The 12,264-nt window shown below is 44.3% G+C and overlaps 1 protein-coding gene across 1 annotated transcript in view; it reads left to right on the top strand.

The window, feature by feature from the left end:
- Positions 1 to 12,264, top strand: part of ZNF641 (zinc finger protein 641) — a 15,639-nt gene extending 3,375 nt beyond the window's left edge. The window contains exons 3-6 of the mRNA XM_030322469.1: positions 316 to 407; positions 1,541 to 1,670; positions 2,555 to 2,668; positions 3,498 to 12,264. Of these exons, the coding sequence (XP_030178329.1) occupies positions 316 to 407; positions 1,541 to 1,670; positions 2,555 to 2,668; positions 3,498 to 4,252 (1,091 nt within the window). The 3' untranslated portion in view covers positions 4,253 to 12,264. The remainder of the gene's footprint in view (positions 1 to 315; positions 408 to 1,540; positions 1,671 to 2,554; positions 2,669 to 3,497) is intronic.

The raw sequence follows: 12,264 nt of genomic DNA, 5'->3' as shown, positions 1-12,264 counted from the left end.
AGCTCTGATTACTGTTGAGAACATACCCAGTGAGATGCACTTTACTAGGTGAAAATTACATTCAAATAATATAAATTCAAACCACAGCTAGTCCAGTAGAGATGGCTGACATATAAGTTCTACTAAAAACCACTCAATACCCTTGCAGAATATTTTGAGTAAAGGTCTCTTCCACTAGGTGTATGCATTTGAATTTTATCAGTGGGCAAAAATACAGGACAATGTGACCCTTAAGCTCCTTTAACATGGGGCCCAGTCTCTTATTGGGAAAGGGTGGATGGTCCATCTCTAGTGGTTCCTCTTTCCTCTCTTCAGCTCAGTCGGCCCCCTGGGTTCCTGCCATTCCCCAGGAGGGGAGCACCGGAGATTGGGAGATGGCAGCTGCACTTCTTGCGGCAGGATCACAGGTGGGCCGTGTGCTTCCCTTAGCCTCTCCCAGGGTCTCATCACGACTGCCTTACTGTAGCCTCAGCATCACCCTATTGATTTGTTATTTCGCATGATCACTAATAGTATCCCCATCTTATAACTGAGCAGATTCTTTCCTTTCCAAGGGGCTCATCATACCCTTGAAAAAATGAGTGGAGGCTTGACAAGAAGAGGGTGAATTCCTAGAGGTTAATTTGTTTTTAATGGATGGTTGTGCTATCCCTAGAGGGATTTTAAGAACAATTTATTAATGTCTTTTAAGAAAAAAAAATCTGGAAAGATTAGGAAAAGACCTGAAGGAAGTTTGGAAGAACATAAAATAGGCAGGACTGGGTGGACAGTGGAGCATTTATGGAAAAAAAAGAGAAAACAGAAAGGTGTAAAGAGGGGCAGAGCCAGAGAGATTTAGATTTAGAAGGCAATGGAAGAACCACAGAAGAACTACACTCCCAGAATGCTTACCATACTGTGGTTCTCTAAACGCTTTACGTATATTAACCCATTTAACCCTGAGAGAAACTCAATTTTGCCCATTATACAGATGAGAAAATAGGGTAGGATAAGATTGAAGCACTTGTGTATGGCCAAACTGCTAATAAGTGGCAGAGCCAGGAGTCATTTGGCTCAAGAATCTGGGCTTCTAGCCACCATACTATGCTACCTCAAAAGATAGGGATATGGCATGATGGGTGGAGGGCGAGAAAGAATGTTCTATCTATATGATTTTGTGCTGATAGAAAAGGAATGGTCAAGTGGAGGAAGGAGATGTTAGTACTCAATTTCTGCAATGAAAAAAATAAGGCAAGTGGGAAGCACTGGGCAGACACTGTAATTAAACAGAGGGAGCAATGAGCAATGAGGGAGCGTGCCTCCAACTTGCCATGGTCCCAGTGGGAAACTCCTCAAGAGACATTATCCTTACTCACTCACTGACCATTACTTTTACACCTCTGTTCATTTACCCTTCACCAAAACTGTATGCCCTATCTCTGGGAAATTCTCTTTCTAGATGCTCCTGTGTCTCTCTCCTCTACTATCTCAGCATTTTATACTGAGATCACATTTTCCTTAACGAACAATTACTAACAGATGATGCTATATTTTGTTTCAGGGCCTGGTAACCATCAAGGATGTATCACTGTGCTTCTCTCAGGAGGAGTGGCGGAGCCTGGATCCTTCTCAGACAGACTTTTATGGAGAATATGTCATGCAGGAAAACTGTGGGATAGTGGTCTCTCTAAGTAAGCATAATCTTCCCTAGCCACTTTTATAAGATTATACTCTGGGAGGATGGAGCCATCTGCTCTAGAGCTGATGCTCTAGAGTGTCTGTCTAGGGTACTTTCCCTGGCTGGCAATATATGTAAGCTTTCACCAGAGAAAGAGCATTAAGCCTAATTCAAGGAAAATGGAAGTGAGGTGTCATTTTTTATTTTTATTTTTTAATTTTTTTAACGTTTATTTATTTTTGAGACAGAGAGAGACAGAGCATGAACAGGGGAGGGGCAGAGAGAGAGGGAGACACAGAATCCAAAACAGGCTCCAGGCTCTGAGCTGTCAGCACAGAGCCCGATGCGGGGCTCGAACTCACGGACCGTGAGATCATGACCTGAGCCAAAGTCGGACGCTTAACCGACCAAGCCACCCAGGCGCCCCGAGGTGTCATTTTTTAAAAACAACAGCAAAATAATGCTGAATTGTGGAGAAGAGAACTTTAGGCTCACCTTGGTTGGGAATTGGGAGATTCTTAGAAAGCAGAGAGGACATTTAAGTGATAGAACTGAGTCCTTGGAAACTCAGCGGCCATCTAGGGTAAGATGGGAGTCTGGGGGTAGGACAGCTCTAGTAGGGCTAATTAAGTGAAGTTAAACACAGTTGGGCTAGTATTTGAAATTCGAGTGGAATTTGAGTAGAAGAGAACAGACACACCAGGGAAGAGAATGTAATTTTCTAAAAGAAAGAAGAGGGACTTAAGAGAAATCACATGGGGACTTGGGGAGAGAGGCCTATATCTGGCCTTCTTTTATCTTCAGTTCCAAGGAGTAATCTAGGAAATAGCTTTTTGTCAGAAATAGATAATTACAGTTGAACTCATTGACATCTCTGTTTTCCTTTCCCATGGGCAGGATTTCCAATTCCCAAACTGGACATGCTTTCTCAACTAGAAGGAGGGGAAGAACAATGGGTCCCTGACCCCCAAGACTTAGAGGAGAGGGACATCCTGAGGGTCACATATACAGGTAAGCACCTACAATAGACTTTCAGCCACTTCCTTCACCCCTCTTGGAGTGTCATCATTACATGTCCGTCTAATCCCTCCTCTGCTCAGCGAGTTACGGAGTCAAAAAGTATAGAGATATTTTTCTTCAATGGCAAGACAGTGTAGCAGAAAGGTTTAGAAGGCAGGCTCTAGAGCCAAACTTTGTGGATTGTAATCTAGGACCACACCTGGGGGACCTTGGAAAAGAAATTCACCCCTCTTTGGGTTCCTCATCCATATATTACTGTGAGATTTAAATATGTTAACATAGTAGAACAGTACCAGGCACATAATAAGCACTCAATAAATGTTAGTTGTTGTTGTTGTTATTGTTGATGTTATTGTAAATGCTTTCCAAAATGTCTCTTGTATTGCTGACAGGTGGTCACTCAGCCAGTGAGGATTGCAGCACATTTCTTAACTCTCTCCACCTATGCTCATAATAATAAATAAAATAGCAACAATAGCATAGACCATTTACTAAGTGCTCACTATGTGCAGGTACTCTACTATCTATCTTATAACATTTATCTTATAATTATTCCCATTTTACAGAAGAGAAAATGAAGGCTTACAGAAGTTAAGTGGGAAAGCTGAGATTCAAAATTGGGTAATCTGCTTCCTAAGTCTAGGCTTTTAACCTCTGCACCTCTTGCACTGTCTTATACAACATTAGAGCCTGTTCTCTCAGCCCTTGTGGGGTAAGGTTTAGGCCCTAACAGGAATCATACTACCTCACCTATGACTTGGGTCCTGGGGTACTCTCTTGTGACTCCCCTCTTGGGGTTGGTATTTTCCCTTCTCCACAGGAGATGGCAGTGAGCACGAGGGTGATACCCCTGAACTAGAAGCAGAACCTCCCAGAATGTTATCTAGTGTGTCTGAAGATACTGTTCTCTGGAACCCAGAGCAGGATGAGAGCTGGGATTCCATGCCCAGGAGCTCCAGAGGAATGCTCCTGGGTCCACCTTTTCTTCAGGAAGATAGCTTCTCAAACCTTCTATGTAGCACAGAGATGGATTCCCTGTTAAGACCGCACACATGCCCCCAATGTGGGAAACAGTTTGTGTGGGGCTCCCACCTTGCCAGGCACCAGCAAACACACACTGGGGAGCGGCCCTACAGCTGCCTCAAGTGTGAAAAGAGCTTCGGGCGAAGACATCACCTGATCCGGCACCAGAAAACCCACCTACATGACAAGCCCAGCAGGTGCTCTGAGTGTGGCAAGAATTTCCGATGCAACTCCCATCTAGCCAGCCACCAGAGAGTGCATGCGGAAGGCAAATCCTGCAAGGGCCAAGAGGTTGGAGAGAGCCCTGGGGCTAGGAAACGGCAGCGGGCCCCACCAGTGCCAAAGTGCCATGTGTGCACTGAGTGTGGGAAGAGCTTTGGCCGACGGCACCACCTGGTGAGACACTGGCTGACCCATACTGGGGAGAAGCCCTTCCAGTGCCCTCGCTGTGAAAAGAGCTTTGGCCGTAAACATCACCTGGACAGGCACCTGCTGACCCACCAGGGACAAAGTCCCCGGAGCAGCTGGGACAGAGGGACATCTGTCTTTTGAGATCTGTTTCTGCTGCAGCTGTGGTCACATCTATCAGCAGCTGGTGCTACCAGGAGTCTCTCCCAGAGCTGCCCCTCTCCTGCACCCCAATGGCCAGAATCATGAGCCCTGGCTCCATGCCTGGAAAGATGAGGTTCCAACATTGGCCAGACATTTCTCACCAGTTCTGTGAGATACCACACAAGATGAGTTCTTTGGGCAAAACTTTAGGAAACAGTGCTTACTACATGGGCTGATATTCAGCCTGAGCCCATTCTCAAGGGAGTTTATTACTGAGGTCCAAGCCGAGTGGTTGGAGCCTATGCTATCCCAGTTAAATATTTGGTACCACCTTTGTATACTGTAACTATTAGATCCTCTCTATATATAGAGAGAAAGACCATATTAGCATATTAAAGGCTCTGAGAACTTTCTGGGTACAGGGAATTGTTAAGCCTCTTTAAATGCAGTGTTGCCTAAATTTATTTGACCTCAGTATCCTTTCTATCTTACATCCCACAGAACTGGTGACTCCATGAAACACACTGGTGAACACTGGGTTAGAGAGTAATGAGGAAACAGGAAAGAAATAGTGATCAGGTACCCAGAGTCCCCCTTTTTTTTATCCAAATGAAAGCTGAGGGGCAGACCTCATTCCTGTGTGGGTCCATCACCCTTAACCAGATCATCGAAATATACATCCACACCTCTTACCCCTACCTCCTGAAAAATAGAAACAAGAACCTTTTCACCCCCTATTCCTACTCTCTTCATCCTCTTCATACATATATCCAGCTGAGAGATCACCCTACATACAATGCTAAGAGATGGACTTATACCCGCAAGTAACCCAGGCCCACACGGAAGAAAAAACTTTATCCCCTTGAACAGACCCCTCTTCTCTTATCTGTGTCTTTATGTGTCTGTGTGTATCTGTGTGCAGGGTCTTTGAATTCAGAGAGCATGCAAAGTGCAAACTGTACAAGCTAGATTTTCTAGGGGCTGTTTTCTGGGGATGAGGGTAGTAGGGATTGTATGGGAGTTTTTGTTTTGTTTCAAGATAGGAAGTAAGCTGAACAATTAAGAGAGCCCTCATGGAAGGGGTTAAGTGATGGGTTAAGTTGTGGGAGTTGAGATATAATGTCTTCCCCAGTATTAGTGAGATCAAGACAAACGTGGATATATATGTCTAGGTCTGACTCTCCTGGCCACAGATTCTTTTGGCCTGGGAGGAGAAAGAAAGACCCATCCTCAGTGAGGTGAGCTGTTTCTTGTTGATTTCAAGTAAGTTGCATATAGAAGCTTCGTGCTTAGTGGGTTTCTTTGTCTTGTTTTAGTGCTGGGAAATTAGGGCAGGAATCACAGTGCTTGCAGGTTGTTGTCATCATTCTTATTTGACCTTGATTGCTTCATCAAGGAGACAGTTTTTCTTGGGGATCTCATTCTCCCAGAAACAGAACTTGAGGGAAATGGCTGTGGTTTAGCTTTTCAGCTGATGCAGGGTAATGCATTGGGTTTTCTTCCCAATTCTGGACAGGTATCCACACTAAGACTCTTAACTCCAGGACTTACATAAGTATTCTAGCATCTGTTGGTTGATAAGTTGGTCATTGTTTTGCTTTATTGATAATGTGTTAATACCAAGCTTATAATTTAAAAATGATCTTGTATGTAAGAGCAGTTTGGGGTTAGGGAGAGAAAGGAGCAAAGTGGATGAAAGTGGGGTAGTTTCTCTTTAATGCTTAGACTCTGGTTTGTCCTTAACTTATTTCTCAACCACAATTGGTGGAATTAACTAGAGAGGCAAGAGGAAGTAAGCTGCAACGATCTAGTTTAATGACTGTCCCATTTGCTTAGGAAAAACTGGGTGAATCACAGCTCTTCAGAGTTCTGGACCCAGATGGAGCTGAAAATAGGGCCATTTTGTTGACTTGGCTTCTTAGAGTGTATATGAGTTGAGCAGCCGAGCCCCTGCCTCCCTTCTGCTGCTCAGAGCAGCCTTCCTTCTTTGCTTGGAATGTACTGTTCTTGCTTACATTCCTAGTAATAGAGCAAAATGGCCAGCCCTTTATAAGGTCCTCAGAGAAAGGAACATTTTAGGATTAGTATTAGGAGATACCCCAGGGACTAGGAGAGTATTGGATTCCAGTGGTAAAACTGGGCTATACCATTTCTTTTACCCTCCCACTACACCTCATTCATTAATGCAGATCAGCTCTATGTAAGCAATGGTTCAGAACCTGTTTTAGATCATAGACCCTTTTGAGAATCTGATAAAAACCAGAAACTCACTTTTTGAGAATAACAGACTTTAGCAATTCACTCTGCTTTACATATACATTTAGCAGGTTCAGAGCCTATCCATGGAATCACTAATCTGGGATCATAGGGAGTTACCCTGACCCAGTATGGTCGTTATATATTTGTGTCAAGAATTACAAGGCAAGGATCGCTAAGTATTTTAAGGACTAAGATATCAGAGGCAATAGGGGATAAAGACAGAGTCTAGTCTTTAATGACTACAAGAGTATTGCTTACATTCTACTTATATTTTTTAAAACGATGACATGCTAACAAATCCAGCTCCTCACAAACTTTGTTTTAAAGACCTGTGGGAGGTGACTCCCTGTACTATCAGATTACACCTCTTAATAACCAAATGTTAACCTCCAGCCTTTGATCTGTTTTAGTAAATGTAAGGAGAGTAAGCGAAGCCCCCAAAGTGTGGGGGCAGTCGTAATACCCAAATGAAAGGCATCATGGAGTCTAAGGGCCTTCTGCAGAAAGGACATCTTAGGGCATTTCTGGTATACCACTGTCTTCTCTACCTCGGTCCAACACCACTTTCCTTGGATGAAAAATAAAATAAGCAACAGCCATCAGATGGGTGAATAGATTTGAATGATTTGTCCCATAGGGAATCAGTCTCAAACTCCCATCTTTCTCCCAACTTGCTTTGCCACGTGTCCACCCATCCCCTTTAAATAAAAAAACTGTCTCTGTGTTCTCTCTGGGCAAATGTAAAATGGGGAAGTCCATCTTCAGAAACCTGTCACCTTTTCTTTCTGTGGTGCCTCTACCCTGTTCAGGGCCCAAGTGTCCTCCCCTTTCTATTCCATCAAAGTATGTCTTCAAAGAATCCCTTACACTGGAGGAGATAACTCAAAGTATTAGCTTTTCCCAGAGTCATTTACATTTTAAGCCTTAGCTCTGATAGTAGAAGTGGAAAGAAAAAGTTTTCCCTTGTTTAGCTCCTTCTGGGAGCTAAAGGGGTGATAATTTGTGACAAAGTCCTTTTCTTTCCAGCACTTCTGCACTCAAACCACTGTTTCCTTATTTCCATCAAGGGCAAGGTGAGCCCTGACTCAGAACCAGAGAGGCCAGAAGATATGTTCTTTCCATTCCTATTCAGATGAATGCACTGGATGGGGGTGAGTGAGGCTGGGCAGTAACAGAAAAGTGAAATCTATTCCCATATACCCCTTAGAGATCCTGAGCTGGCAAAATTTCCTTCTATTCTTGGAGTGCTATATTAGGCCTTGGGTCTCAAAAAGGTGGTCTCTGAACCAGCAACATGGACATCACCTGGGAACTTGTTTTAGAAATGCAAATTCTCAGGCTCCATCCCAAACAAACTGAATCAGACACTCTGGGAGTGGAGCCCAGCAGTCAGTCTTCACTTGCCTTCGAGAATATCTGATGTATACTAAAGTTTGAGAATCACTGGCTAGGAGATTCAAGTTCCACTTCAATCAGTGGTACCTCACCCTCTTCAAATGGGGAGAGAGGGAGGGAAATCTTTAAACCCCTGCTGCCAGATTTATTTTCTGCAACCTCTCCAGGCTAGTTTCTCTTCATTTCTGGTTCCCTTGAGTCCCAAGGTCTTCCCGCACCCTTAAATTGGTGAAAGGACTGGGTTAGGCAACAATTTTAGAAATTGTGTGTTTGGGGGCGGGGGGGCAACTACCAATGTGCCGTGACTTACTGGGGCTAGAGCTTCTAAAATGGGCCCTGAGGATTCACGGGTCCAGAAATCTGAAAGGATAAAAAGGAGAAGATACCTCAAAGAAAGGAAATCCAATGTAAAACTGAAAAACCAACATCCAAGGAAATGGTCCTCCTTTGCTAGTTAGTGGTCCTTCTCCAGGCCTAATAAGTTGCCCTGGAGGCTTGCAAGGTGGATATTTAGCACAGGATAGAGGGTAAGGCCAGCTCTCCCAAGCCCTTAAGGAACCAAGTTTTCCAACCTCACAATTGCATTGGAGACCAATGAGGTACCATGCAAGGGATTTCTAACCATGAATTGGCATACCCTATGGACAAGGGCAACAGAAGTACTGGAGAGTCCCCAGGACACAAGAAAGAACCAGGCTCATTTAGTAATATGTGACAGAAGTGAGATTTGAACCCAGACTCCGTTTACCAGGTAGAGTTGTAATCAATTAAGCCATGGCACCTGTGTCAAAAATGCATTTCCTGCTTGAAGATTCTGTCCAATTCAGGCTGCAAGAAGGGGCCTGTCTTGCAGGCCCTGGTCCTGTTACCTCTAGCTCCTCTCCTAACCAAACTCATGAGGACAGACTGAACTAAAATGACCACTCCTGTGGGGCTCTCCAAGGTCAAAAGGTTGGAGTGAACCTAAGTCTCTTTGGAGGTGATCAGCTCCTCTCTCCAAGGTGGAGAAGCTTAGCTACAGTTTTCTTCAACTCCAGTCTTCAGGGTCTCTCCCTCTCTTGCTTTTCCAGTTACTGCCTTCATTTTCCCAATAAATGGAGCTCCTCCTCCATTCTTCACTCCCATTTCTCTTTTTCAGTTGGTTTGGTTTAGTAGCTTTTCATTTTGTTTTGCCTGGGGAATGCTTCACCTTCCTAAGGATATATGTTCTTCCTAATCCCTATCCTTCTCTTTCCATCATAGTTATTGTCTTTAGGCTTCTAGCTAGTTCTGTTCCACCATGAGCCCCTCCATCCCTCTGCCTGCTGTCCAGTTTGTCAGCTGTAAGCCTACAAGGCAGGGTCAAGTACTCATACTTCCCACTTTCTTCCCTCCAGTCCTTGGCTTGGCTCTAGCAGCTCAGCTGCCATCTTACCACCCTGCATCTCTTTCTCTCTCTCACCCTTCCCCACATCCTAACCTGGCTAAGAGGTTGTCCATACTGCCAAGTCCAGGCCCTACACTCCATTCCCTACAGGCTCTTCTTCTCTAGATTTAGCTTCCAAAGTGGGTTTCTACTTTTTGCTACTTTAATTTACTCAATCTCTTCCTGTCTTTTGTGGCTCCTGAGAATCCCTCTCAATTTTATAAGCCAGTTTTGGCAATCTCACTATGTGCCAGGCACTGGCTCTTCCAGGCCTGGGAAATCAAGTGTGACCATGGTCCCTGTACTCAGCATGTTCCTCAACTGAGCCCTCCCCTGGCACCACTTTCCTGCCATGTCTCATGATACTGCACACCAAGGCACACTCTTCCAGGAAGTTTTGGGAGTGTATGCCCACTTGCCATCCAACCCAACTGCTCTGTGCCTGCTGGATTTCTAGCTCTTGTCTGACTTGATTCCCTCTGATGGACTGTGAATTTCCCATGGGTTGCCCACTGGGGACCTTTGTCTGTATCCTTAGGGGTCTCTAATATGCTCCCCATGGTCACTGTCAGTTGAATAAAGGTCTTATTGGCTGTGTCACTGATTTCCTCTCTCAGTCCTCTCCTCTCCTCTTCCCTCCTGTCTCAGCTCTTCTCTCATGATCAAAAGACTGCAACAGAGTGGGAGACACCAGACAGCTCTGGGAGGAGTCACACAGTCATGCGTGAGCCCCTTCACTGCTTCTCCCAAAAACATAAACCTTGAGATGCCACAAATTAGGCCTCCCCATCTCTCTCTTGGTGTCCTGGCTTCCAGATGTCCCTCCCCTGGTCTTCATCCAACCTGGAGCTGGGAAAAGGAGATTGCTGAGCAGGACTGGGCCTAGGGTAAGGCAGGTAAGGGTCTAGGGAGCAAATATAAGAAGGCCCTCCATCTCGGGGTCATTCAAGTGCTGACCCTGCTCTTGGGAGACCCTTAAAGTGCTGAACCCAAGTCTGGAAACTGAGGTGATGATGGTGACTATGAATTGACCCCCTAGGCAAATTTACAGTAATTGGAGATTTGGTGGGGGGAGCCAGAGGAGGCATGCACAGATGGGGTTAGGCAGGAAATGGGTCCACCAGACATACCCTTGTGGATAAAGAGGATGAGCATATGGCAAAGGGGATCAACAGAATAAGGTAAAAGAATAAAATTCGTGTGGGAGTAAACATGGGAAGCTGGCATGGACACCACTAGCCTTGATCCACTGACACAACCTCCCACCTATGGAGCTTCATGGGACATGGGGAAGAGGGGAAGGAGCCATTCCCCAGGCCTTGAGTGCATCCCAAAGGCTTTGCTCTTCCTCCATGGGAGTTGCCTTAATGGAGCTTCACGCCTACTGTTTAGGGGACAATCTGCCTCTGCAGCTTTCTGAACACCAGCCAGACTGTTTTGGCACCTACCTCGGTGCTTCAGGTTTCCCTATTTTCTTATGTTCACTCTTAACTTCCCACTGTCACTTGGAGTAATACTCTTGACAAGTCTGGTCTTTCTCCTAACCAGAAAAGGAGGAAGGAAGGAATTGACAACAGGGGGAGGAGAAACCCAGCCGTGATTGTTCACTGAGGGCCCTGTTCTTTCTGCCAGCTCCAGTGGTCTATTGGAATCCTGACTTCCTCTCCTTACTCCCCTCTATGAGTGCCTTTCCCAGCCCCATCCACGGGCCTCATGCTGAACCCCCCACCCCAGTCTTCAGTTCCTCTCTTCCAAATCCTTTGGCTTTTCTCTTTTTCAAACTCCCTTTCTGACATGGTGCCCCTACATTAATTTCCCAGAATGTCTTCTTGTCCTTGCTAGGCATTTCTAGCCCAACCACACTGCCTTGCCATTTCAGAGCTCCCCAGAGGAGCGGGGACAGGAGAGAGCTACTGCTTTGAGACCACTGACAAATGGAGATGCTTGCATGTTCTGAAAACCCCACAATGTGTTTAAGAACACCCTCCCCCACAAAAATCCTCTAAGTTACCAAAACACTCAATGTAGAAGTGAATCCTAACTTCTGATCTTTACCTACATCGAAAAGATATCTCGGAGAGTTACTGAGTAGATGATGAGGCCCCATCTGACATCAATAATTGTAGACAAGAGAGCACTGGATTCACAGTTAAAAGTCAATTTCTAAAGTGCACATTTTCTAAACATTAGCTTTTTCACTTAAGATCTAAGAGACTGAGGTGAAAATGAAATGAAATAATGCATGCAAAAGTACAAACCATCTTATAAATGAAAAAACTATAACAACTACATGGAATTTTCTACTTTATTTTTGAACAAGTTACAATTCACTTGATTCTGAAAACAAATACAAAAAAAAAGATATAGTAAAGAGTCTCATTTCTACGTATCCTCTACCATTCCCATCATGTTCCCCTCACAGTAGAGAAGCAGTTTTTTTGTGTGTATCTTGCCAGAATTTTATACAATTACAAAGAGGTATATTTTCCTCCATTTTACACAAAAGGTAGTATGGTATACTCAATGTCCCAAATTGTTTTTTCACTTAACATATCTTTGGGAGCTTGTCATAATACATAGAGAATCCCCCCTTTTTACAGCTGCATGCTATTTCACTTTATGGAAGCTTCAGTTTAACCAGGCCCCTGGTAAAATTTAGATTATTTCCTTTTCTGTTACTGCAGTGCTGTACTGAATACGTTGGACATAAGTCTTTTCACAAATGCATTTACATCTAAAAGATAAAGTGGTTCTGCTGGGTCAAAGGATATTTGCATTTGTAATTGTAAAAGGGAAATTCCCTCCATTTATACTCTCACTAGTGTTGTGAGTGCCTGTTCCCCCACAGCCTTACCAATGGAGTAGGTTCTCAAAACCTTTGAATTGATTAAAAATGTTATCTTATTGTTTTAATGTGCATCTCTCTTATGAGTAAAATTGTATCTTTTTCATA

This window comes from Lynx canadensis, chromosome B4 (genome assembly GCF_007474595.2).
Source record: "Lynx canadensis isolate LIC74 chromosome B4, mLynCan4.pri.v2, whole genome shotgun sequence".
NCBI lineage: Eukaryota > Metazoa > Chordata > Mammalia > Carnivora > Felidae > Lynx > Lynx canadensis.
Note: the sequence above shows the minus strand (reverse complement) of the source record. Positions and strands in the feature narration are given on the sequence as shown.